At 44.1% G+C, this 27,278-nt stretch overlaps 1 protein-coding gene and 1 pseudogene across 2 annotated transcripts in view; one reads left to right on the top strand and one right to left on the bottom strand.

Moving 5' to 3' along the window:
* Nucleotides 1-520: 520 nt before the first annotated feature.
* Nucleotides 521-27,278, bottom strand: part of LOC139276189 (calcipressin-1-like) — a 90,978-nt gene continuing 64,220 nt past the window's right edge. The window contains exons 1-4 of one of the 2 annotated variants that reach the window (XM_070893795.1): nucleotides 16,437-16,732; nucleotides 6,111-6,284; nucleotides 3,756-3,927; nucleotides 521-2,397 (exon numbers count right to left, since the gene is read on the bottom strand). In XM_070893795.1, the coding sequence (XP_070749896.1) occupies nucleotides 2,222-2,397; nucleotides 3,756-3,927; nucleotides 6,111-6,284; nucleotides 16,437-16,520 (606 nt within the window). In that variant the 5' untranslated portion in view covers nucleotides 16,521-16,732 and the 3' untranslated portion in view covers nucleotides 521-2,221. Of the gene's footprint in view, nucleotides 2,398-3,755; nucleotides 3,928-6,110; nucleotides 6,285-16,436; nucleotides 16,733-27,278 lie in introns of those variants that run through there. The other variant, XM_070893793.1, reaches the window with a different exon arrangement.
* LOC139276550 (U2 spliceosomal RNA) lies at nucleotides 23,380-23,618 on the top strand (annotated as a pseudogene).

The following is a 27,278-nucleotide window of genomic DNA, read 5'->3' as shown; positions in this document are numbered from 1 at the left end:
TCACTGTTGTAATGTGGGAAACGCAGCAGCCAATTTTCACACAGCATACTCCCACAAACAGCAATGTGATAATGACCAGATAATCTGATGTAGTGATGTTAATGGAGGGATAAATATTGGCCAGGACACCGGGGATAACTCCCCTGCTCTTCTTCAAAATAGTGCCATGGGATCTTTTACGTCCACCCGAGAGTGAGAAGATGGGGCCTCGGTTTAACGTCTCATGATGGCACCTCCGACAGTGCAGCACTCCCTCAGCACTACAATGGAGTGTCAGCCTAGTCCATAGGCATCAATTTCAATAAATGCAGAGACAAGTTGCAGCACATACCTACTTTAAAAAAACTCTGACTTTGGTTCTGCCTGTGGTTTTAACATGGGGCAAGCAGCTTAGAGCTTACAATGGTGGACCACTTTCTTAATAATCATCTCAATAAGGACTGGCCACGGATTCGATATAGTATGTCATACTTTCATTTTATAAGGGAAGTGCATGCATCCAAACAAAACTAACACGGTCTTTAAAGCAAATGTATTTATTTGTAAACATCCCACATCTGCCCAATTATTCTAATCTGTACAAATATGAACAATATGTATAGCAGACAGTTCAATAATTTAATATTTTACTGATATTACACTTCTAGAGAAACAGCTTGAAAGGTTCTAACATTATACACAGGATGAGCATACTGTGACGAGACATCACAAATCAGTAATTTAGTACTTTCCACATTTACTCTAGGTAGTCACATCAACATAAATAATCAACGGGCAAGCTCAAGTAACCAACATTTCTGGCCAGGACAACATATTGAAGTGTAGTGGTACATATGGAATTGGTTTCGGATTGTGGTTACAAGAAGTCACTGTTAATCAGTCTTACTCTGGCTGATTTCCCTGCCCAGAATAACTGGTCTTGTACCTTTGAATGCGTGGGAGAGTTTTCCCTTTTCAACCCTTGTATATAAAGCCAGGTGACTTAGTCCCCCTTCTATTCCCGACCTGCTGTCCAGTCCAAAAGGAAAACCGGTAGGTAGATTGGTTTGGGACGAGAACAAAGAAGAAAAGATGGCCACATTCAGACAGCTGTTTGGTTTGAATTTCATTCCATTCCATACAATAAGTGTCTCCAAGAGTTGGCCTCCAAGAAGCGCAAGAGCCATTCCAATAATCAGCAACATTACTCGTTGTGATAGCACACAGCACTGCAGTCCTTCACTGTGCAAGTAAACCAGTCAGAGGGAGCAAAACACAACGGGCTTATGTAGCTAAGCCCAGCCCCGACATTAACGTTAAAAAGGACAAACTAAAGTAGGATTGGTCACGCATGATTTATCATGAAGCACATCCTAAAACGGTGCACGTGACTTGTGTCAGTTAATTAAAAAAAAACATATGCACTAGGATAAATGAACTTAAAAAATTTCCATACAACATCTTGAGTTTTAGTACATGCGGTTAGTTTTAGTGCATGGGGATAGGTAGCTACGTTGCAGAAGGTATGCAGAAAGATAAAGTGCAAGAGAGAGCATGTCAACTATAAACACACCCTTTGTGATGCACTTTGATAAAAGATAATGCATTACAATATGTTGCTGTATTGATAAAAGTTTCAAAGTAAAAAAAAATAAACTGATCCTGATAAGTGGTTGAATTAACATGCGCACAAACTACTGTTTGCCATTAAATTCAAATCCCTGCTTAAGTCTTGAATATGTCAAAATTCCATACATGCCGGGCACTGCTGGAAAGGACTAATTTAAAATATCGTAGCAGGCCACTCTAAACACATGATTAACTGCAATTTTGCAACAATATGCAAATGAAGTAAAACCGTGAGGAAACAAATCATTCCAAACACTCGAAGACACCAAAAATGGTAAAACAGACACAACTAACAGAAAATGTTCAGTGCCAACCACAGCCGCTACATTTTCATGTGCACCATCGTCACTCTGCTGCTCAATCAGCTGATCCGGCTGCCCTCATTTAACACCTTTACACTTTAATGTACAGGCTTGGAGCAGAAAATAACGTAAAAGAATTTATACAGTACAAATTTCCCACATTCTTTCTGCCTATCAGTACACATACAGTTATGTATTTGGGAACTCAATCATTTGCACTGCCGTCCAGTATCCCCATTATAACTCAGTAGTGCGGTCGCTCTCCGCGCCAGGAGTCCAAATGCCAAAAACAAAAGTGGTCAAGTTCACTTTCATTTAGAATGGCCGGCAGTGTAGTCTGGCCGTCTCGTCTGAATTATTTTTGGTTTCGGTCGATTTTTCCCCTCCTCTTCTTCTTGCTCCTGCTCCAGCTCTGGGTCACTTTCACAGACATGAACGACAACACTGGGAGTGGTGTCAGTCCCAGCATGCAATTCATATTTCTCCCCTATACAGAACATAAAAGAATGGATTTTGACAACAAAAAATTTACCTCTTTACATTTGATACGACAGGATTTATTATACATTGTTGCATCTATATCCCAATGTGTTAACCAGGACTCATTGGATCACCATTCTTTCCAACAATTCAAAAATAGAGAACTCATTATCCTCAGTCCCTGTTTTCTCTTGGCTTTTAAATCCTAAATTAGGTGGTGCCCAATAACTATTTCTTGATTTAACTCATCTTCCCTCCTGCCCTATGATACTTAGTCCCTTTATCTTAGTTCAGCAGTTTAAAAATATTCCTCGTGGTTCAACAGTCACCACACCCTCTAAATATATTTCTTCCAAATTAGTTCTCTTTTCTTCCTCCCCTCTCAGTCCTCTTTTTCCTCACTCCCCGACTGGTAATCTGTACCCGGACCAGTATCCAGCATCCGGAAGTTACACAGCAGCAGTCTGGGTTGACTTGCCCTTTAAATATCTCTTCCTCGTTACCAAAGTCATACTTCAAGACATCTCAGCCAACTCACTTTGTAGGAATGTTCCATTGGGACAGACAAAACTCATCTTCCCTCCACATACAAAATGCAGGAAACTGGTGCTATAGAGAAGACCTACATAGCATGGGAACGGTAGCATAGTGGATATGTTGCTGGTGTTATGTTATAGTAGTTATCCAGAGGCCTGGACTAATAAACCGGAGACATGAGGTCAAATCGCACCACAGCAGCTGTGGAATTTAAATTCAGTTAATGAAATAAATCTGGTATCAGTAATGGTGACCATGAAACTACCAGACTGTTGTAACCGTTGTGAGACAGGTTAGTTTTACCCTACTGATGATGTGTTGTTGCAATAGTGATCCTGCGCAGTACGAGAGGAACCACAGACTGGTTCACTTACGTCCTTTAGGGGAGGAAATCTGCTGCCCTTACTTGTTCTGGCCTATATGTGACTCAAGGGAAAGTAGTGTGGTTGACTCTTAACTGCCCTCTGAAATGGTGTAGCAAGCCACTCGGTTGTAACAAATCGTTACAAGAAACAATAATATCTTCACCACGCAGACAGCAGTGGTTCGAGAAGATGGCTCTCCACCACCTTCTCAAGGGAAATTAGGCAATAAATGCTGGCCTTGCCAGCGAAGCCCACATCATAGGAACAAATAAAAAAATAATTTGCACTTTTTATACAAGTTAATGGAAGCTATAAATGGGTACATTTAATGAAAACACTAATTTACCACAAGAGTGCTCACCAATGTTGGAAGAGAAAAATGCATGGGGCTGGGAGAAAGAAGGAAGAAAGAAGGAAGGTCTCAAGTCCTACTGAACTACAACAAAACATGTGTTGTGCTTACCTGGGCCCAGCTTGGAGATTGCATACAACAGGTCATAGTTAATAACCGGAGTGGCATCTTCTGCTTGCTTCCAGCCGACAGGAGGAGACGCTGGCGGAGAAATGAGGAACTGCTTTTCTGGATGGGGTGGAGCTAGGTGTGGGCTACCTTTACTGAAAGATTTGTTCTGGATCTGAAAAAAAATAAACATTTAAAAATGCAAGCTTTTTTTTTTAAAACGAAAGTTGTATTTTGATCTAAAATCTGTGCAAATTTTGTGCTCAAAGTTAAACAGCACTGAAGAATGGAACACTTTTCTATTTCAAACACCCAAGAGTATATTTTCTGATCAGTACTATCCCATTTTCAGATATAAAGTGGGCATTACTGATCGGGAAACGGGTCTGAGACGAGTCAAGTGGGGTCTTCGCCCATTTTATGCATTGTACGTAACCACCCCTGAACCCATTTTCAAAGCCTGGATAGCATTGTAATCATCTACAGTAAAGATGTCAATGGCAGTGATGCATTCACGGTATTTCAAGCTTTCTAGTGGTACTGAATGATAAGGTAAATCAATGATAATCGGCATCATCTGCAATTGCACTGGCATCAATATCTATCTACAGGCCCTGGCACAGACCTACATGGCAACTGTGGGGAACTGGTTTTACTGGTTCCTGATCTGTGCCATCTGCTGCAATGCCACAGACAGCTACTATACGCCATAGGAATAGCACTCTCAATGACATTAAATGATCAGCTGCAGTCTCAAATCTGCCACCACCTACTCACAACCACCTCACACAGTACAACCACTTTAGTCAGACAGGGGGCAGGCGCTGTGCTACTCAGTCACTTGCCTGCAGACTCCATCTCATGCCTTCACATTTGTTTTTCTTTCATTTCACTTTTATCCGTCCATTTTTCCCCCCCACTCCAGCTTTGGTTGATATGCCTTATAAGCCATTCCAAGGATTCAACATTTTTGCCCCTTAATGCTGCCACTTCATCCCTTTAAATTTGATTTGAATTCACTATTTTCTAGTCGGCCAACTCCCGGGAGATTGATTGCCTTCCACAAGGCCAGAGATACACATGGAGCTATGAATAATGGCACTAATGAGCGGACCACAGAAAATTGCATGCCATTAACACACTTCGTACCAGGTTTTGCGGGGCTGATGATTGCGCATGCCGTCGTAACCCTTGTAAAAGATCCCGGACATTCCGGGTTTCCGCAAGTGTGAAAACCCTGAGCTTGCGATCTGTCAAGGTTCGCCTGACCCAAAAATCGCCGGAGCAGAGTTTTATTTGCCCAGCTACTGTCCAGCAGAAGGCCCACGAAACCCTTACTCCTGGTAAAGGCAGGTGTAGGGCCCGCTTTCACCAGCGTAAGGGTTAATATAAATGTTAAATAAAAAATTTAAAAATAAAATAAAACATCCAAACATTTAAAATTAGTTATGTAAATTTTGTAAAATATTTAAAATTATTTTTCAAAAAATTATTTTTATTGTAAATGCTTCATTAAAGGGACTTTTAATTAAATTTGAAAATGGGAACACTTATTTTTATTCCAGTTGTGTAAATTATTTAATTATTTGGGGATTCCCCAAATTAATGGCAATTCCGTTGGTAAATGGAATCCTCATAAGCATATGAAGAATCCTCCTTTCTGATAGGAGTACCTGATCCATGTGATCCCAAGGATGCTTCCGAACCGCTTGCGTCCCTGGGATCCGTGGACCTTTACGCAGACGTGCACCTGCAGGCCCAGGACCCAACGTCTCCAAAGCTCTGAAGCCAGCAGATAGGTTCAAATTTTGTTTTCGGGTCGGAGGCATACTCCGGAGGTACGACTCCGACCGCAAATTCCGGCCCATTACGTCTGGCTGGCATTGAACTAATTTCTAGCCATTCTGGACTGAACTTGCTTGGGACTGGAAACACTAAAGTTCCTGGGTCCAAGATTCCCACATCTCCCTCGATTCTAAGTCCAAACGTGTCCAACCTCAGAATGCCACTTTCTGTGGCATCAGAGCGCTATTCTCCCATACCAGTCATGCTGTGGCTGTAATTAAATTACAATTTTAGTGTTTAAATACTTTTTTCAGTGTTACATAATTTAGGACAAGGCCTCATGAAAGGTACCTGTACTTTAATATATTTTAAGCAATTAGCTGGATACTTGCTTTAAGATTGGAGATTGATGGATTTTTGCTAACCAAAGGTATTAAGAGATATGGGCCAAAGGCGGGTATATAGAGTTAGGTCGCAGATCAGCCATGGTCTCATTGAAGTGAGGAACAGGCTCGAGGGGCTGAATGGCCTCCTCCTGTTCCTATACAAGATTACAGTAGCAGTAATGAATACCTGTGCGAAGTATAGTTTCATTTTCTTCCCATTAAACTCCGTTTCATGAAGTTGAATTCTGGCCTCAGTGGCTGCAATGGGGTTGCTGAAGTTGATCCGCACACGTCTGAAGCTCTTAAAAAACTGAAAGGTCACATTCTTGTCATAGGCTCTGAATAGTGTCTCAAAGTCATCCTGTGGAGAGATTTAAAACAGTAAGAATTGTCAAACTCCAAGCAATTAGTTCCAGAACAGGTTTAATAGCTTTCAACATTAGATTTGAGTTATAGTCCTCCATCACTTTATCACAGAAATCTATAGGTCAAAAAGGTGAGGAGGAGACAGAAAGTTCTCCATTCAAAGTGCTCCCCACTTTAGAGACTTCCTTCAGTCTTCTGATTTTATATCAATTTTCTGAGTTGCAAGGAGGCACAAGAACAGATCATCCTCCTTCCAAGGTTGCTCAATGAGGTCTAACAGGCAGCATCCTGAACGGTTCCATTGGAAACAAACAGAGCCATGCCTTTGGATTGGCATTAGCCATAATGCAGGAGCAGAACAGGGGAGACCAAGCTGACTGACTGAGGGAACAGGGGAGACCAAGCTGACTGACTGAGGGAACAGGGGAGACCAAGCTGACTGACTGAGGGAACAGGGGAGACCAAGCTGACTGACTGAGGGAACAGGGGAGACACCAAGCTGACTGACTGAGGGAACAGGGGAGACACCAAGCTGACTGACTGAGGGAACAGGGGAGACCAAGCTGACTGACTGAGGGAACAGGGGAGACCAAGCTGACTGACTGAGGGAACAGGGGAGACCAAGCTGACTGACTGAGGGAACAGGGGAGACCAAGCTGACTGACTGAGGGAACAGGGGGGACACCAAGCTGACTGACTGAGGGAACAGGGGAGACCCAAGTGGTTACATTGTTTTGTGTATTTGGGCTTCTCTGGATTGGACTATTGTAAGTAGATCTCCTCTTTCCACACCCACACCCAACCCCCTCCCCCTCCACCCCCCACCATACAAAGTCCTCCGGGCTGTTCTTCCTCTTTCAAGTCAAAGAGCTGGCAAGATTGATCCTAAACATTTGAGGTATTCAATTAAACAGCCAATAATGGACACAAAGCAGGTCAAGTCCACTTACAGGTACTGCTGCAGACTGGTGAATGTATCACTTTATGAAGGAGTTACAAGACAATGGCATTTGACCACGTGGCACAGTCAACTTGATGTTTTATGACTTGAATTAAAAAGTTTTAAAGTGCATAATGGGGCCACTGACAAATGGAGCAAAACTTCAGGAATAATTGGGTGCAACGTTTTTGAATCGGAACACCTCGTCACAAACACACGGTAAGAGTTTATTGTTACTTCTGAATTCATGGAAAATCTCACTTTTATTGTTCAAATAGTTTGATTGTTTCCCATAAAGACATCCTACAATTGCATTGCACTGTTTAAAAAAAAAGTTTAATTTTTTTTTACAAAAGGCCAAAGGCGACCTTGACATTTAACATTTTGCACGAGATACACAAGCAGCTGATCTCTCCAATCATTCCAACAGTAAAAGCTGTTGCATTTCAACTGAACATATGAAAACAAACTCATATCTGCCTTGCAAAAAGGAAACCACACGACATTTAGCTGCATGAGGTTCCCGTAATACGTGAAGGAGGTTTCCCGTAGATGTACGATATCCTCCCCAGTCCAAAAGCAAAATGCAACAACTGACCATGACTGGTTTCCGACGTGACCCAATGATGATTACACAGCACACAATGCCTCATTAACGGCACTTTTACACACACAACACCCACGATCGTGCTGCCAAGTCCCGCCGAGTGCGGGTCTCGCACGCCTGGCTCTAAACCAGAATGTAAAACTGCTGGGACTGTCTTCAGGGCTGCGCGTCTTGGCCAGTTGCAGCAGGTTTACATCTGGCCTGCAGCCAGCTGTGCAGGACCAGCGGTTGGGGAGCCCAGTGGCATCAGTGCAATAGAGAGCGAGTGACAGGCAGCTCAGCTTTCCATTATTTGCTTCTATTTTCACTGTGGGCCTCTTCGGAGCTCACTTCACTCATGATGCTCTTGCTGCATTTTGCAAGCAGTTCACAGCTAAGTGCAGGGGCGATGGGCAGTTATGTAACTGCACACACCTGTGTGCTCTCCAGGAAAAGCACATCTAGGAAGATTGCAGCAAGTAAACCTAATCCGGTACAGCTCAGTTACAATCCTTGAACCATTCCTATGTTGCTACCTCTTTAATCTAGCTTTTAGTCACGTGTCCTAATATCTCCTGCTTTGATTTAGTGTCAATTGTTGTCTGATTGTGCGCCTGGAAAGCACCATGGGAAGTTTTACTATGTTAAAGGTGCTATATAAATGGTAATTATTTGTGTGTATGGTGGCTGTTTAATGCAACTGTAAATAGATATGTATTTGAAATTAGATGAATTTAATATTCATGTTTTATGTTAGTGCTCCATTCCTATGTTGATCCCAAGTCATGCCGAGTCATTTATAGCAACCATCTGGTCATGCCATGTTGGTGGATGTTAAAAGTTAAAAAGATTGCCTGCATTCATGGGTAAACAGAATAACCTTTCTACCAGTAACACAGATAAGGATCCCTTCTAATCACATACAGACAGAACCTCTTCACACCCAACTTCGAGTCTGCTCAGTACACCTTTGGCTGGCTATTTCAGCAAAGTTCAACTAAGGGTCATAAGTTAGCTAGAACCAATGGGGAAAGGGGATAATAGGTTGCCATTCACAAATATAATATTTTTCACTCAATTTTTTTTGTATGACATTGCAGACAGTTACTCAGAAATACAACAACTGATATGGAGGCAAGGCACAGAAGTCTGAAATGATGCTTCAACTTCGAGAGATTTTGGTTGGCAATTGCCATTATTTGTGCTGATTTTGATGGCAGTGCCTCTTTGCTAAGGAGGGGGAAAAATGGCAGGTTTCCTGACCCTGTTGCCAATGTGCAGTGACAGGTTTCGGCTTGATGCTCAATGTAGAGACTCTTGATTGATGAACCAGAGGGTTTTTGGTAGCAATGGAATGGTCTGCCAACAGTGAGAAGGGTGGGAAATGAGGAAGTGAGGCTGGAGGGCAGAGAGAAAAACTGGCAAGAAAAGGTGCCACAGAAAAAGTTTATAATTTCTGGCATTAAAACTCAACCAGCCATGTATTTGCAGGGTACAATATAGGACCATGAGCTCACACTTTCAAATCTGTGTGTCTTGGAGAAGGCAAAGTGTAGAATAGTCTGCATTCTTTGTAATCACGTGCATGCATCAATGTTACAAAGAATGCCTTGTTGCATCTTTATTATAGAACACAGTGGACTTTGATTGTTAAGTGAATGTCAAGAAAGAAACAAATATTAAATTCATCTAATTTCAAATATATATCTATTTACAGTTGCATTAAACAGCCACCATACACACAAATAATTACCATTTATATAGCACCTTTAACATAGTAAAACTTCCCATGGTGCTTTACAGCTGCATAATCAGACAAAAAATGACACTAAGTCAAAGAAGGAAATATTAGGACACGTGACTAAAAGCTTGATTAAAGAGGTAGATTTTAAGGAGGGTCTTAAAAGGAGCGTGAGGTGGAGAGGTTTAAGGAGGCAAGTCCAGAACTTAAGGCCTAGAAGTCTGAAGGCATGGCCACCAATGCTGGGGTGAATGGAGTGGGGGATATATATCCGCAGCATAACTAAGACCACCTACTTCCACCTCCATAACTTCGCCCGGCTCCGCCCTTGCCTCAGCTCATCTGCTGCTGAAGCCCTCATCCATGCCTTTGCTACCTCTAGGCTTGACTATTCCAACACCCTTCTGGCTGGCCTCCCACTTTCTACCCTATGTAAAACCTGAGGTGATCCAAAACTCAGCTGCCCATGGCCTAACTCGCACCAAGTCCCGCTCACCCATCACCCCTGTGCTTGCTGCCTACATTGGCTTCTGGTTAAGCAACACCTGCGATTTCAAAATTCTCATCCTTATTTTGAAATCCCTACATGGCCTCACCCCTTCCTATCTATCAACAACCACCACCACCGCTCCCCACCCGCCCCCCCCCCGGCGATGTCTGCGCTCCTCTAATTCTGCCCTCTTGAGCAACCCTGATTATAATCGCTCAACCATTGGTGGCCATGCCTTCTGTTGCCTAGGCCCCAAGTTCTGGAACTCCCTGCCTACACCTCTCCACCTCTCTTTGCTCCTTCAGGACACTCCTTAAAACTTACCTCTTTGACTAAGCTTTTGGTCACTTGCCTTGATTTCTACTTATATGGCTCGGGGTCAAATTGTTTCATCTTATAATGCTCCTGTGAAGCACCTTGGGACATTTCACTACATTAAAGGCGCTATATAAACACAAGTTGTTGTTGATACTCAAGAGGTCAGAGTTAGAGGAACTCAGAGTTCTCGGAGGCTTGTGCAATGGGAGGAAGTTACAAAGATAGTGAGGGGCGAGGCCATGGGGGAATTTAAACACAAAGATGAGAATTTTAAAATAGGGGCGTTGCCGGACTAGGAGCCAATATTGATCAGCGAACACAAGGAGTGAACAGGACTTGGTGCGAGTTAGGGTACAGGCAACAGAGCTTTGGACGATCTCAATCATTTTCCTAATGGGGCACATTATGTTCACAGAGCAGTAAAACATTTAGATATAAAACTATTTCAGAATGCTGCCAAGTCAAATTTCAGTCTTTTACTGCCCTCCTGTGATCGGCGTGGACTTGAAACTTCCTTCTGACGGGACTTATAAATTGCACCTTGAATTTATCCTCGAGAAATACAAGTCACCATTTCAGTAAAGAACTATAGCAATGCAAGAAAAGTTGGAATGTGTAAAGGCAACTCAACCTATTGTGCCCATTCATTTCGGATAATGGATACTGTATTCCATGTGGATGCTACGCAACTCAACATCTAAGGTTATGCAATGAAACTCTGCCCCATCCACCTGCCCAATAGTCAAGTGAACGCTCCCAACACAGCTAACCTTACAGCCTCCATTCGCGCTAGGCACATGCACCATTGACCAGTTGCCTTCCTTAGTGCGACAGTAGTTTTTGGCATGACTGCAGCTCTATGGATCACTTTCCACAAGGCATTCATATTATCCCCATCAATATTTAACTCTCAGTCAGTACAATTTTTGAAATTGTTTTTTGGACTACTGAATGAAATCAGCAGCAGTGATTTATGACTACATTGACTGCAAGTTCTCAAAATAGAAATAAGTTTTGTGTGTCAAGGTGGGGCCGGGGGGGAGGGGCAAAGAGAAGGAGAGAAATCAAATGTATATCTAAACTGTAATTCCACTCCCAGGCTAATTGACAAATGGAATTTTCCATCCTGGCTCAGAGTCTAAGTTTAGACCACTTCCTTAAATGCATTTTCCAAATCCTCGTGTTTTTTTCTCATGTTAAGGCAGTGTAAGTTGTTTATGAAGCGGAGCATCATCAGTGTACCAGACCACCCAATCTCCTCTCCCCCTCCCCCCCCAAATCTCCTCTTTCCCCTCCCCTCCCAATCTCCTCTCTCCCCTCTCCCCCCCAATCTCTTCTCTCCCCTCCCCCACCCAATCTCCTCTCTCCCCTCCCCCCCAAATCTTCTCTCACCCCCCCCCAAATCTCCTCTCTCCCCCCCCCCTCCAATCTCCTTTCCCTCCCCCCCCTCATCTCATCTCCCCTCCCCTCTCCCCTCCCTCACGCCCCCAATCTCCTCTCCCAATCTCTTTTCTCCCCTACCCCCCCTCTCCCCTACCCCCACAATCTCTTCTCTCCCCTACCCCCCCAATCTCCTCCCCCCACCCCCCAATCTCCTCCCCCCCATCCCCCAATCTCCTCCCCCCAATCTCTTCTCTCCCCTACCTCCCCAATCTCCTCCCCCCCAATCTCTTCTCTCCCCTCCCCCCAATCTCCTCTCCCCCCAATCTCTCCTCTCCCCTCCCCCCCAATCTCTTCTCTCCCCTCCCCCCCAATCTCCTCCTCCGCAATCTCTCCTCTCCCCTCCCCCCCAATCTCCTCTCCCCTCCCCCCCCAAATCTCCTCTCTCCCCCCCCAAATCTCCTCTCTCCCCCCCCCAAATCTCCTCTCTCCCCCCCCCCCAAATCTCCTCTCTCCCCCCCCCCAAATCTCCTCTCTCCCCCCCCCCCAAATCTCCTCTCTCCCCTCCTCCCCAATCCCCTCCCCCCCCAATCTCCTCTCTCCCCTCCCCCCCCAAAGACATTTTGCCAGAGCTTGTTAAGTGTCAGGTGGCTTCCTCCCTCCTAAAACATGGTAGAAGTCAATAATAAAAATGGCAAAGCCCCACTTTTGTAGTTTAAAACCTACCTCTATGACCAAGCTTTGGGTCAGCTGATATCTCCTGTGGTTCGGTGTCAAACTTTGACTGATAATGCTCGTGAAGTGCGTTAAGACGTTTTGCTACATTAAAGGCGCTGTATAAATGCAAGTTGTTGTTAAGGATTGGGAACCAGTTAGGGACCTGGTTTGATAGTGTATTATTGGAATGTGATTATCAGAAAGGCCCATGAATATTCATTTTTTTCTCTCCCAATGGAAGAAGACACAAAGCTAGGAACAAGGAATAGAATGATCAGCTTTACAGAGACAGAGCCAGGAGATTCAAACAAACAAAGTGTAAGGAGAATAACATTGAAGAAGATGTGCCACTTCCCTGAACAGCCAACCACTGCCATACTCTCACTGGTCCAGGTGCTCTTGCATTCCTTTTGTTCCACCTACAGTCGCTTCTCAAATCTTCTGTCAGTTTGAGAAAAACACAATGAAAGATTTGGAAAAAAAAGTGTTTGGGGGGGGGGTGGGGGGTGGCATACAAGAGGTCACTTCCCACAACATGGGCTGCTGGTCTCCCATGAAGATTTGTGTTGATAAGTGAGGTTACACTCGACATCCCGATAGTAAAAGGAGGAAAGACTAGCGCTTATACAACAACTTGCATTTATATAGCACCTTTCACAACAACAACAACAACTTGCATTTGTATAAGCGCCTTCAGCCTAGTGAAAAGTCCCAGGGTGCTTCAGGACCTCAGGATGTCAGGATGTCACAAAGTGCTTTACAGCAAATGAAATACTTTTTGAAGAGTAGTCAGTGTTGTAATGTAGGAAAGACGGCAACCAATTCACGCACAGCAAGCTCCCACAAACAGCAATGTGATAATGACCAGATAATCTGTTTTTAGGTATTGGTTGAGAGACAAATATTGGCCAGGTCACTTGGGCGAAGATCTCACCCAATCAACAGCACCTCAGACAGTACAACTCCCTTGCATGTCCTAATAAGTCAGAGCCAATTAAAAACGGCACGTAGAGCTTTGTGCCTGTGCTATAGTACAAAGTCTGTGTACCGCTGAACGCTGACAGTATTTTCAAGCAAAAGTAAACTGCCAGTGCAAAAGGAACCTGACCACTCTACTCAAAGGTCAACGTAAAACTTGGATTTGCCACAAAACCAGTCACATCGGGATGAATACAACAGAATATGTTACAATCCCTTTTTTTACTGCTGACATTGCACTCTGGGTCCCAGGATGGCATTAAGGCCTAACCATGCGAATGCTTTCACTTGTCACTCAATTCAAGCCTATGAAGAATTAAACAATCGAGTCAATATAACAGCATGTAATGCCTCTTGATGATAAACAACACAGCCAGGAGTGACCTAGCAACACACCTAGGAGTGACCTAGCATTGTCCGCTATCATTTTACCTTCTTATAAAAGCGGTACCAGCATAGGCATAATTCCAGATTGAGTAGATTGGGTCTGTACTCTCTGGAGTTCAGAAGAATGAGGTGTGATCTCATTGAAACATAATATTCTGAGGGGGATTGACAGGATAGATGCTGAGAGGTTGTTTCCCCTGGCTGGAGTGTCTAGAACTAGGGGGCATAGTCTCAGGATAAGGGTTTGGCCATTTAAGACTGAGATGAGGAGGAATTTAATCACTCTAAGGGTTGTGAATCTTTGGAATTCTCTCCCCCAAAGGGCTGTGGATGCTGCGTTGTTGAGCATATTCAAGACTGAAAGTCAGATTTTTGGACTCTAGGGAAATCAAGGGATATAGGGATCGGGCAGGAAAGTGGAGTTGAGGTTGAAGATCAGCAATGAACTTATTGAATGGCGGAGCAGGCTTGAGGGGCCGTCTGGCCTACAGTACTCATTGATCACTACAGTTGTTCATCATGTCCAATGAAAGCTATGTTACAATTCCAGTTAGCATCTATCCATTTTTTTTTAATATAAATAAGTTATCTGAAATGCTGCCTCAAACACAGTTCTCAATCTCCATTAACAAAAAAGTGTTTTATCTGGTCTGTATACCATGAGGAAAACCAGTGTGCTTTTGCTCGACTATTGCCGATTACTCATTTTATCTGCACCTTGCTTAGCGTCAAGTCTAAAACTTTTTGTTTGAGTCATGGGAACTTTTTGCATTATTTAAAAATGGTAAATGCGTCTTTCACAAATACCAAAATAATAAAAAAGGGACCACAATTATTTACTGCATGTGTGAGACCAGTGAGAACTTTAAAATGTGTATTGGGCATTGTTTGATCACAGAATGCTGCTGTGATGTGAAATTGTATTCATCAGGTAACTGTTCCTCCAATGCAGCCTTCGGCCGCCTGAGGAAAAGAGTGTTCGAAGACCAGGCCCTCAAATCTACCACCAAGCTCATGGTCTACAGGGCTGTAGTAATACCCGCCCTCTGATCCATGCATCTCCATGGATCAGAGGCATGGATCATGTACAGAAGACACCTCAAGTCGCTGGAGATATATCACCAATGATGTCGCCGCAAGATCTTGCAAATCCCCTGGGAGGACAGGCGCACCAACATTAGTGTCCTCGTCCAGGCTAACAACCCAGCATTGAAGCACTGACCACACTTGATCAGCTTCGCTGGTCAGGCCACATGGTTCGCATGCCAGACACGAGACTCCCTAAGCAAATGCTTTATGCGAAGCTCCTTCACGGCAAACAAGCCAAATGTGGGCAGCGGAAACGTTACAAGGACACCCTCAAAGCCTCCCTGGTAAAGTGCGACATCACCACTGACACCTGGGAGTCCCTGGCCGAAGATGCCCTAGGTGGAGAAAGTGCACCTGGGAGGGCGTTGGGCTCTTTGAATCGTAACGCCGAGAGCCTGAAGAGGTCAAGCGCAGGCAGCGGAAGGAGCGCGTGGCAAACCAGTCCCACCAACCCTTCCCTCGACGAATATCTGTCCCACCTGTGACAGAGTCTGTGGCTCTCATATTGCACTGTTCAGCCACTAAAGAACTCACTTCAGGAGTGGAAGCAAGTCTTCCTCGATTCCGAGGGACTGCCTATGATGATGATGATGTACAGTAGGGTTTTAACACGAGTAGGTTTATGCCATCCAGGGTTAATTTTAAATCTTATATTAGATTTCTGCCAGTGAACAGTTATAACTTTCTCTTACAAATTATAATTAGATTTCAAAAAGGTTAGGGACTCCATTCATAAATTTCTACCAATAGATACCCTCAAGTAACATACTCATTAACTCGAGTACGTTACCTTCTTTGAATTATGGGATATAATAAAAGAGGACTGTCATTTAGAACTTGGACAAAAAGTAGAACTTCTTCCTGGGAAATGATATGCAACTATTCAGTTTATTGGGATGCTCACCTATTCACAATTCTGAGATTGCTTTCTCCCTTCCCCACTTGTGCTTGCCAATAACTATTCTGCAGAGTTTATAGCATAGCCCTGTTTCCCCGACTGTAATATAAATGTAGGTACTGAATAAGCTGGGACAATGCATTCACCAGTAGAGTACGACCCCTTGCAACCCTTTCCCTTTATTTCAGAAACAAAATACGGTACCTAGTTTTAACCCCCAGGAGATAGAATTCACCATCTTTATACGCAATTCCTTCTTTTCCTCAAAATAAGTTATACACTAAATGAGCAGGACGCGAAGGAAAAGAATCATTTTGCAACAGAGGATCATAAAATGTAACGAGGTGTTCATTCCATATTAGCTATTTAGAGAGTATTAAGAAACCAATACCAGATATCCCCAATATCAGTTTCACACACAAACACACACTAAACTACCACGTGCTCCACAAGTCAAATGCCAAACATTCTTAATGTCACTCTTATACATCAAGCCAGTTAAATATGTTCTGGACAACAACAACAACGATTATAAACTGACCCAAAATGTACAATAAATTGAAACGAGATAGTCACTCGCAAGCCGTTTTTAAAAAAATACACAAATTAAGCCAACTCCTTACCCGAACATCAACATCACTGAAGACTTCAGTGTCAGGCAAGCAGGCAATCAGAATAACGTTGCAGTTAAGGCTTTGTAAATGCATGGCTTGTTTGTCTCTAGGAAAAAGAAAAAAGGCTCCCAGATCTGGTTTGTAAACCAGCAAAACGGTCTTAAGCTGCTGATCAAATGTCACTCCTATGAATTACACTCTGCCGTGCAGTGAGTGCACTACTCTAATTTATATAGCAGCTAGTGCTCGCCCTCAAGAGCTTTACGGTGTGAGACAGCAAATTCTTAAACAAAACCTGCACGTTCCTACCAGGACAAAATGAACTTCGAATGGAAAGTCGTGACATCAGCACTTAAGTCAAGCTATCTATGCTAATCAGCTTGGCTTTGCACTGGAAGATGGAAAAAACAGCTGATGTTGCCCGGCAGCTGTGTTATCATTGGTTCTGCACATAGTTTCCATCAGCAGTAATTCCATTCACACCCACAATATGCACTTGATTTGAATGGCTTGCCTGAGATGGAAAATTTTACAGCGTTAAAAGAACTGTTAAATAGTAACAGGAATAAATCATTAAACTGTTTTTAAAGATATTTTAAAAAGAGAGCATGATAGGAAAATGAACAAGCCACCCTTGAATCTCCCCCCAAACCTCTTTCCCTCCACTCATGGCACCTCATGAATTGAACTACCTCACTTAAAACCAAAAATATAAAGAAAACCGCCACCGTTACACGCACAGCATGTTCCATTTATACATTTCATAGAATTCTTTGGGAATGGTCCAACAGACTGAAAACCATTTAATGGTGCTATTATGTTATGATTAGTGGCTAGAGAGTGGCTAGCTGTCGAATGTGCTGGAAGGCAGCAGACCTCAGCTATACTGCCAGCTCCATATCATATTCTGGCCAAGGACAGCTAATCTCTGGGGGGAGGGGGGGTGGGTGCAAAGAGCAAAGAGAAACAAAAGTCAGTTTCTCTGTTAAAGAAAGCCATGCCAGCTCCTAGGAATTGAATCCCCAAGAACACTGGACAAATTTAACACAAAACAAATGAGAGGAAATCATCAGGCAGACTAAAATGGTCATGGCACCAACAAGAATTAATAAAAGATATGGGGCTAAAGATTCGTGATACCTGGTTAGCGCCGGGCGATGTTTACCGCCTCCAACCGGGATATTCACTATTAGCACCCCAAGATGGGAGTAGAGCACGAAGGGAAGCGTTCCACATTACTCTTCGGGCGGTACGGGGTGGTAGCACTGCAGGGATATTGAAGTTCTGGCGCTAGGAAACCAGCAACCGTGCACCTAACAGGGAGGTCAGCTGGACCAACCAAAAAGTGAGAGAAAGTTGAAGGTAGCATTGGAAACATCAGCAGGAGTATGTCAGACCTCACAGAATCACAGAAATGTTAAAAGATTTTACACTGAACACCCACCTGCTTCTGCTTTATAATATCGCCGCAGGAGCTCCCACGGAACGCCTGCTCTCTGTCGGTGACAGCGCCAGGCGCTATGGCAAGCGAAAGGAGTGAAGTTCAGGATCGCGGTGCTAATGTGGTGTTGCACACTCATGACGTCACCAAGTGGGTGGTGTTAGAGTGCTAACTGATAGCGCCACTGCTAAACCACCGATGAAGTTCGCGGCAGGCACCAACAGCGCCAATGGGTGGCACTAAGCAAACGAATTTTTAGTCCATCCGCTTTCACCCATGGCCCAAACACTGGCATAGACCTGTTGGGCCAAATGGCCTGTTTCTGTGTCATAAAATTCTATGTCATTGTCGCAGCTTATAAATTCACAATTTAAATTGGAAGCCATTTCAGGCTCCAGGCAACAACCCAGGATGAAATGTCTGTGCAAAAGTTTGGATACACATGGTATGAGTATGAGGATTTGCTGCTTTACAATTAATAAAGAAGCCGTCATCAAGAAAATGTGACTGGGAAAGTGTTTGAGGAATTAAATGTGGCATTAAATAGATGCATACCTTTGTGGGAAACCACAGCATTTGGAAATTCTGTGTCACATTTAGTTTGCTGAAACAAGGGAGGAGGTATGTATGTGCGTAACTGAAAATGAGGAAGGAAAATAATTACAGCCTAATGAAATATGTAGGACCTTGCCCATTAAGCAAACAGATCTATTTCAAAAATATCCTCTTAGGTCTTGCCAAATATTACTACCAGGAAGCTCACATGAAGACTATGAAAGTATAGAGCAGCTTCAAGCAACATCAGTGACTGTTCCATCTCTTTCACTGACTCAGCAGTGCAGGAACTAGCTTGGATAGCTGTTGTAGTCAAGTGTCCAATAATGTTTCCCTACAAAAACTTCCTCTTAATGTATAAAGTACAGCACAAAATAGAACTTGACCTATTAAGCCAGGCACAATAAAATGTAATTTGTGAAACATTTGGAACATCGAGCTCAGTGCAAAAACTGCGATAACCGCGGAATGGCCAATGAACAATTTCAGTTACGTCAATATAACTATCTTTGCTGCACAGCTAACCTTTAGCAACCATCGACAATGACAATGCTTACATAAAGTATTTTCTTTGTTAACTAAAATACAGTTGACATTTTAACGTTTCATCAGTATACCGTGTGTTTTTTCCTTTGAATTGCCATTTGCTCAAATTCAAATATCGACCATCAGAGCAGTTGAAGCAAAACTGCACTGGCGGCCAAGGCCTCTGCAAAAGGATAGGGCAGTTTCAATCCAGTATACACAGGTTATGTACATAGAAGCTACCCTAGTTGGCACAAATTGGCAGTTAGAGTGCAACAGAATGACTGTTATCCATACTGATACAGGGGGGCACTGATACGACGAGGTTCAACACTGCCTCCAGTGCGCCAGCGCAGCCTTCGGCTGCCTGAGGAAGAGAGTGTTCGAAGATCAGGCCCTCAAATCTGGCACCAAGCTCATGGTCTACAGGGCTGTAGTGATACCCACCCTCCTGTGTGGCTCAGAGACGTGGCCCATATACAGTAAACACCTCAAATCGCTGGAGAAATACCACCAACAATGTCACCGCAAGATCCTGCAAATCCCTGGGAGGACAGACGCACCAATGTTAGTTAGCGTCCTCGATCAGGCCAACATCCCCAGCATCGACGCACTGACCACAGTCGACCAGCTCCGTTGAGTGGGCCACATTTGTGTCAGGCATGCGAACAAAGCAAGCGCTCTACTCGGAACTCCTACACGGCAAGCGAGCCCCAGGTGGGCGGAGGAACATTTCGAAGACACCCTCAAAGGCTCCTTGATAAAATGCAACATCCCCACCGACACCTGGGAGTCCCTGGCCAAATACTGCCCAAAGTGGAGGAAGAGCATCTGGGAGGGCGCTAAGCACCTCGAGTCTCGACGCCGAGAGCATGCAGAAAGCAAGCGCAGGCAGCGGAAGGAGCGTGCGGCAAACCAGATTCCCCACCCACCCTTTCCTTCAACCACTGTCTGTTCCACCTGTGACAGAGAGCCTGTAATTCCTGTATTAGACTGTTCAGTCACCTAAGAACTTACTTTTAGAGTGGAAACATCTTCCTCGATTTCGAGGGACTGCCTATGAGTGATGATGACAAGGGGGAGGAGGGAGGGAGTTATTTTTGCTCAAGTACAAGGTATATTGCTTCACTCAGACGATGGTTCTGGCTATGCCTGACCGTGGAGCTATATTCTGCCATACCCGACAAGTGGAGGAAAGAAAATGTCCCATTTCCCAGTGTTGGTCTGTACAAAAATTCACAGGAGCTACTTGTCTTGCCTGCTGCAACGGCAGGCTTTAGGTACATGGGCATCAGAAAACAGTGGGGGTGGGAAGAGACAAAAGATTAGCAATCTTCATCTCATTCCATTTTAGCCTGCTTTGATTTAGGACCTCACCTTGTATACTATATGGACAACAGTTTGATAAGTGGATGTCTAGAATTTCTCTTGCTTAACTGTACATTGGTTCATTGTGGGGAATTGATTGTTTTACCGTATTTGCCGTATCGTGATCAACAGCTTTCACAGTATTCACATTAAGAAAATTAAAATTTGGACGTAGTTTATAAGATGATGAAAGGAATAGAGGGGCCCAAAATCTGCAGTCAGTGGCGAAGCAAAGACGTTTGCCGCTGGCCCCGAAGTAAGCTTCCCACAAAGATCTCACAGACAGCGAACTGGAGAGTAGGTAAGCTCCTTTGATTCTAACTTTTGAAAAATGTTAGCGAGAGCAAAACAAAGATTAGGGCCCTTACAAGGGGAAAAGGCAAACCTGAAGTAAAGGTGATTTTTTTTTAAGTTTTTCTTAAATATTTAACTTTTTATTAAAATGGATAAATTTGATACTTCACAAAATTAAAATTAGTTTTTCAGCACCATAACCTTTGTTTAGCAGTCAATACGCTGCTAAAACCCCAGTTACACCTAATCCCTTTGGGTCTAACTTTTAGTGAGGAATTTAACAATGGTATTATTGCGGAAGAGCTGATGTTTTCTTCAGTTGCCACGATGTGACAGATTACACTGACTGGGGGGGAGCCGGGGGGGCGGGGGGGGGACACACAGCGCAGCCTGCGGAGGAGCAGTGAATGACAGACCGCATCTTCACAACCTCCGTGTTAGGTTGCGCATACGTGGGTCAGTTTCAAAGGCGAAATGATGGCGAACACCGCCAGTTCGCTGTCATCAGGATCGCAAGTTCCAGGCCGTTGTGTTTGTGTAGACAACCGGTTAGGGAGGACGGGGAGGGGGGCGGGGCACAATCCCAAGTTATCCAAAGCCAGATATAGGTTAGCTGTTAGGAAGTGGTTCTTTTCTCTTTTCCCAGAGAATAGTGGTTCTGTGGAATAGATCGCCGGCTCCTGCAGTGAATTTGCTGAATTCCTTCATGCGAGAGCTGGACCTGTTTCTGGTTGGAGCGGAGATCATCTCATACAAAGGAAAGGTTCTGTATAACAATAATCAGGGCTGGAGTGGTCTCCTGGACTAGTTTTGATCGCCTAAGGTCAGAAAGAAAATTACCATATTGTTTTTCCACAATTAGGCTGGGTTTTTAAATCTGGCTTTACGTTGCTCCCAGGAGATTTTGTGGCTTTCAGGTGGGTGGGGAGCGTATATATTCAGATGCACAAGTTGTGTGGCACAGGCTGGATGTACCAGCGGGTCTTTTCCTGTCCCTCATTGGAGTACGTCTGCAAATATGTTTTTTTTTTTAAAAAGCAGAAAAAAATCAATACTAGATTCCATGGTCTCTAAATTGTAACACTGCTTGTCCAACATCCAGTACTGGATGAGCAAAAATTTTCTCCAATTAAATATTGGAGCCATTGTCTTTGGCCCCGCCACAAAATGCATTCCCTAGCCACCAATTCCATCCCTCTCCCTAGCATCTGTGAGGCTGAACCAGACTGTTCACAACCTAGGCATCATATTTGACCCAGAAATGTGCTTCCAGCCACATATCTGCGGCATAACTAAAACTGCCCATCTCTGCCCCTGCCTCAGCTCATCTGCTGCTGAAACCCTCATCCATGTCTCCGTTACCTCTAGACTTGACTATTCCAACGCACTCCTGGGCTGGCCTCCCACATTCTACCCTACTTAAACTAGAGGGGATTCAAAACTCGGCAGCCCGTGTCCTAACTTGCACCAAGTTCGGCTCACCCATCACCCTTGTGCTCGCCGACCTACATTGGCTCCTGGTTAAGCAACGCCTTGATTTCAAAAATCTCATCCTTGTTTACAAACCGCTCCATCGCCTCGCACCTCCTTATCTCTAATCTCCTTCAGCCTCACAACCCCCGCACCCCACCAGAGATATCTGCGTTCCTCTAATTCTGCCCTCTTGAGCATCCCTGATTATAACTGCTCAACCATTGATAGCCGTGCCTTAGCTGCCTAGGCTCCAAGCTCTGGAACTCCCTCCCTAAACCTCTCCGCCTTTCTACCTCTCTTTCCTCCTTTAAGATGCTGCTTAAAATCTACCTCTTTGATCAAGCTGTGGCTGTCGAATATATTTGTTTTTTCTTAAAACACTCTGTGAAGCACCATGGGATGTTTTACTACATTAAAGACGCTATATAAATACAAGTTGTAGTTGTTGTAGATTAAGCACGATTGCCCAGAACTTGCACAACACATCTACATGTCGGCCTCGAGAATACAATTAGTTATGACTCACCATCTAAACTGTGCTGCTGTAAGTGGGCAAAGAATAGCAAGTATTTCATACCATTGTTAGTTTCATGACAAAGCTGGCTAGTTACAAGACACGTGATCCTGAATAATCCAACACACAGTCTGCAACATGGAAAAGTGAGTCACATCTGGATTCCATTATTTTTTAAACATTGTGATAATAATCAAAGGACCAAATTAAAGTCACCAGGAATCCGGAGTCATTCAATTAAAAAATTGCGTAACCTTTGTTTCTGCGTCTTCAAAGGTCACATTTGACACTTCACTCTGGATGTTTGGTTGTATTACTACTGCAGCTGTTATGCATGAACATTCAGATATCTATGGACTGCTAGCTGTAGAAAAGCACGGAATGAGTTTTTCAGCTATACAGGTCACATTGCTACAAAGCAACCTTGGCTTCACAGCAAGACATGCAGCATGACTGAAGCCCGAGTTCAGGACTGAGACCACCTCCAGGAGATACTCTCGTACCACTCCGCTTCACACCCGTTGCGGTGCATGAAATTTCCAGCCAGCCTTTCAAGCTTTTAGTCGTAGCGATCAAGAATACTAGCACTTATACAACAAAGTATTGTGTATATACTTAAGCGCACATTCATGCATACAACATGTTCTGCTTTATCCTAATTTGAGAACACACCGAGCCAGCAGTATAGCTGTTAAATTGGCACTTGAGATAGAAAGGCAGCATTAGACACAGAGAAGTCACAATTGTGTGGCTGGGGGAGTCAGGCATTAAAGGGGTATCTTCTCGCTTCTCGGCCTTTTGGCTAAGATCATGCGTAACTGACCTGACAGGGGAGTAACCACCATAACCCCAAGGTGGTTCTCCCTGGATCAGGAAGGTATATGCTTGCTTTTTTGGAAATAGGAGGTGGGTGGGGTGGCTTGACCCATCCACCTCCACGGAGGTGTGTGGGGGACCTGACCCATCCACCTCCATGGCACGAACCTGGTATTGCAGTACTTCCAGGAACGGTGCAGTGGCTCTAGGCCTTTTGGCTAAGAGCATTGGCGCAGAGTGATCCTTGATGTGTGCAAGGTGACCTCTGGTGTTTGTGATTTGACAAAGAATTGGAACGATTGGCTACGAATTTCAAAAAAAAAAATTAAAGGGGTATCTTCAACATAGTAAACAAGATAGCACAATGATAAAGAACGCAAGAAATGCTCGCACAGAAGGAGGTGAATCAGCCCAGAGAGTTATTTATTCTATTTCCTCAGTATTTTTCTTCCGCAGTTATCCAATTTCCCCCTGAACCTAGCGATCAACTCAATTTCAGTAGCCACATGGACAAGGTGTTTGTATTCTAATAATCCTTTGAATGAAAAAAAAATTCTACAAGCCGCCCCTAAATTTGTGGAATGTAAATCTGGTATCTAGGCTGCAACTGACTCCCAAAGTGAATCTCACTCTTGAACCCCTTGTCAAATTGGATATGGACTCTGGATTCAGGTTACAAATACATCATCATAACAATGTCAGTCACACTAATGCAAATGTAACAATAAAGGACCCCAAACAATGATGGGTGAAGATGACTCTTATGCCGCAATTTCACCAACGGATGTGAGTTGGGTGCAGGTGGCATCAGTGGTGTGCGGGAAATGCCCCCCAGCTGCAGCCCGCCCTCTGACAGCAATTTTCCGTGGCTGGGGCTCGTTAAGCCCGCTCTGCGGGTTTCCCGGCCATTTAACTGGAAGTGGGTCTGATAACATCATCTGATGGCGCGTCATCAGCCGGTTTCCTTAAAGGGACCATGCCCAACTATTTTTTGACAGTTCATGTGTCAGTCTTTTGCAGCATTGAGCTACTGCAAACACTGACACACACTGCACAGCTGCACTCAGGCTCTCCCATGAAACCCTCCAAATGCTTATGGAGGGAGTCACAGCACGCAGGGAGGTCCTCTTCCATTCCAATGGACAGAAAAGACCTCTTCAGGAGACCAACGCAGCCAGGTTGCACATTACACATGAGGGCACAAGCAGGGATGTTGTATGGAGGACCAGGCTGCAGTGGTGTAAACCTTTCAATGATCTCAGAAGATTACAAAAAGTTACTGCAAAGCCACACTCAACCTCAGCCTGCTGTACCACTCATCACATCCCCATCATTCTGCCTTCCCTTCTCTAACCCTGCACATCCTTACTCACACTTACCTTGCACCTTGCACCTCCACCCATCTCTCTCTCTTCCCCCCCCCTCTCATCAGTTCCCCATTTCACTAGGCACCCCTCATATGAATCCTTGTACCAGCAAACAACACACAAGGGTAGGCACTTGGGTCCTTTAGCCAATGTTCATGTACAGATAATGTTGATGCGGTCAAACATTGAAATCTTATTTTCAGAACTTTGCGTTCTTGGACAGATTTGTAGACACCTTTGGAATTGGCTTCGTGAGTTGTAGTGAATGGTGAGACATAAGGGTATCCCCACAATGGTGATGACTGTGAAAGGAATGGGTTGGACATTGCAGGGATGCGTTATGGAGCTGGTGTCTCGTTGTGCCAACCTGGTGCATCATGTGGCAGTCAGCATGAAGTGAAGTATATGTGGCCATGGTAAGATCATCACTGGCCTCCCGGTCAGCAATGTGGTCGGGTGCTGATGCCCTGTGCAGCATCAGGTAATTGCGGAGAAGCTTGGTGTTGTTGGTGGTGATACTGGTGTGTTTAGTGATGTTGCTTTTGGGGCTGATTGTGGTGGGATTCTAAGGACCAAGGTGAGATTTTTTCAAGGGCACCGATGCTGCTGGAAGAAATGGCAGGTGAGGTTGAGATGACAGAAGCGCCCTGTCAATGGTGAGCGAGGTTGATCCAAGGAGGTGACAGTGAATGGAGCATTCACTGCAAACACTTCCAAAGTGCATATAGCTCACAAATACTCTTCCAAAGCCCGAAGGCGTCAGCTTCTGACACTGGAAAGTGAATAGCTGTGAAATGATAGCTGCAGAAGTGGTCAACTAGCCAAAGCAATAGAGTCAGAGAACCCGACACACTTAGCTGGTGTGAAACCCGAGGGATGGTAAACTTGTCAAAAACTTGGTAAAATTGTAAGTGCCTGCTTTTAATCCTCTTAAATGAGCATGTAAGTACCTTTTAATGATGTTAATTACTTGTCTTGCCGTTTGCTGTTGTGTCCGTTATCCGAACACACATTACGACAGCTGAAAAACTCACGGAGACGGGTTCAGAGCTGGATCCCGACCCGCTGTCAATCAAAGCTATTTTGACAACAGGCCCGCCTCCAACCCCGCACTCACAGGGCTGGGAAGATTCTGGCCTTAGTGTGTGGATGATATAAATGCTCTAATGTTCAGATTTCAGGCAAGTTATGAGGCCAAAATATAAAACAGATGATTGTGTTTAAAATGATGAAAGGGTAGATATATAGGGCTTTTTGCCCAACTTCTGCCCAGCGAATGTCCTTCAAATTCTTACGACTGAAAAAAGCAGGCATAAAGCCTGCTTTTATCAGTGTAAGACTTTTAAAGTACAGAAAAAGACATTTAAAAAAATAATTTAAACATTTTAAATCTTGTTAATTAAGGTAAGTTTATTTTTAGATGCTTTAAAATATGTAAGAATGGTTTTTTTAATTAAATTTTTGCTTTAAATAATTAAATTCCATTTTTACTCATTTGAAATATGTTATTTTAAAAAAAAGTTATTTTCAGTGATTCTGTATTTTTGGGGGTATTCCCATTCATCTTATGGGAATTCCAGAATCACCATAAGTATGAATGGGGATCCCCCCTACTCCGATAGGTTGGGCCGGCCTACGTGATCCCAGTGATGCGTACGAAGCCCATATGCTCCTGGAATATGTGGGCCTCTATGTAGGCCTTCACGGAGAGGCCCGGGACCGCAAGCCTTTGAACCTCTGGGACCACCAGGTAAATTCGTAGAAATTTTTCAGGTTAGAGGCATCCGCCAGCGGGAAGCCTCCGACTGCAATTTCTGGCCATTGATTAGTTGAAGATGGCTCACAGTCCAAGTAGAAATTAAATCTGTAGAAAAGTACACAGGAAAGATGGTGCAATTTGATGGGGTTAGATGAAGTAAGGTGGGAGGAGGCTCGTGTGAAGAACAAACGCCAGCACAGACCAGTTGGGCTGAATGGCCTGTACGTGTGCTGTAAATTGTACGGCCTGGATTTTGCTGCAAGTGCCTAAAAAACAGCTTTTGCCGTTCACCTCGTGCACAGTTGTTCACAGACTTTTAGGTGGCTTGTCAGCAGAGAGACATCCAGTCACCCAGCATCTGTTTGAATGTGGCACCCTCTACAGGGGATGTGTGGCGTCCGAGCTGGACATGCAGCAGGGATGCTCTTGAACCAATCAGATCGAAGAATCCTCACTGGGACAAGCAGACTGTAAAGCAGGAAGTAAAGAGCAGGAAATGTAAATAATTACATTTAAATAATTGTACATGAAGCTAAATAAAGATTGGGGCATGTAATTAAAGAGACAGCAACAGCAACATCGATTTTCTTCGGAGGGAATGTGAGACTTCACACTTCTAAAATTACATTTTCAGGGCCAGAGAAGTTATTCAGGAGTAATTATCACTTATTACACCATTGAAAACTCGATTACTCCTAATTGTACAGGCCCTAACTTTTTCCACCGGTCCTTAGTGCGC

The sequence above is a fragment of the Pristiophorus japonicus genome, chromosome 11, assembly GCF_044704955.1.
Source record: "Pristiophorus japonicus isolate sPriJap1 chromosome 11, sPriJap1.hap1, whole genome shotgun sequence".
Taxonomy (NCBI): domain Eukaryota; kingdom Metazoa; phylum Chordata; class Chondrichthyes; family Pristiophoridae; genus Pristiophorus; species Pristiophorus japonicus.
Note: the sequence above shows the minus strand (reverse complement) of the source record. Positions and strands in the feature narration are given on the sequence as shown.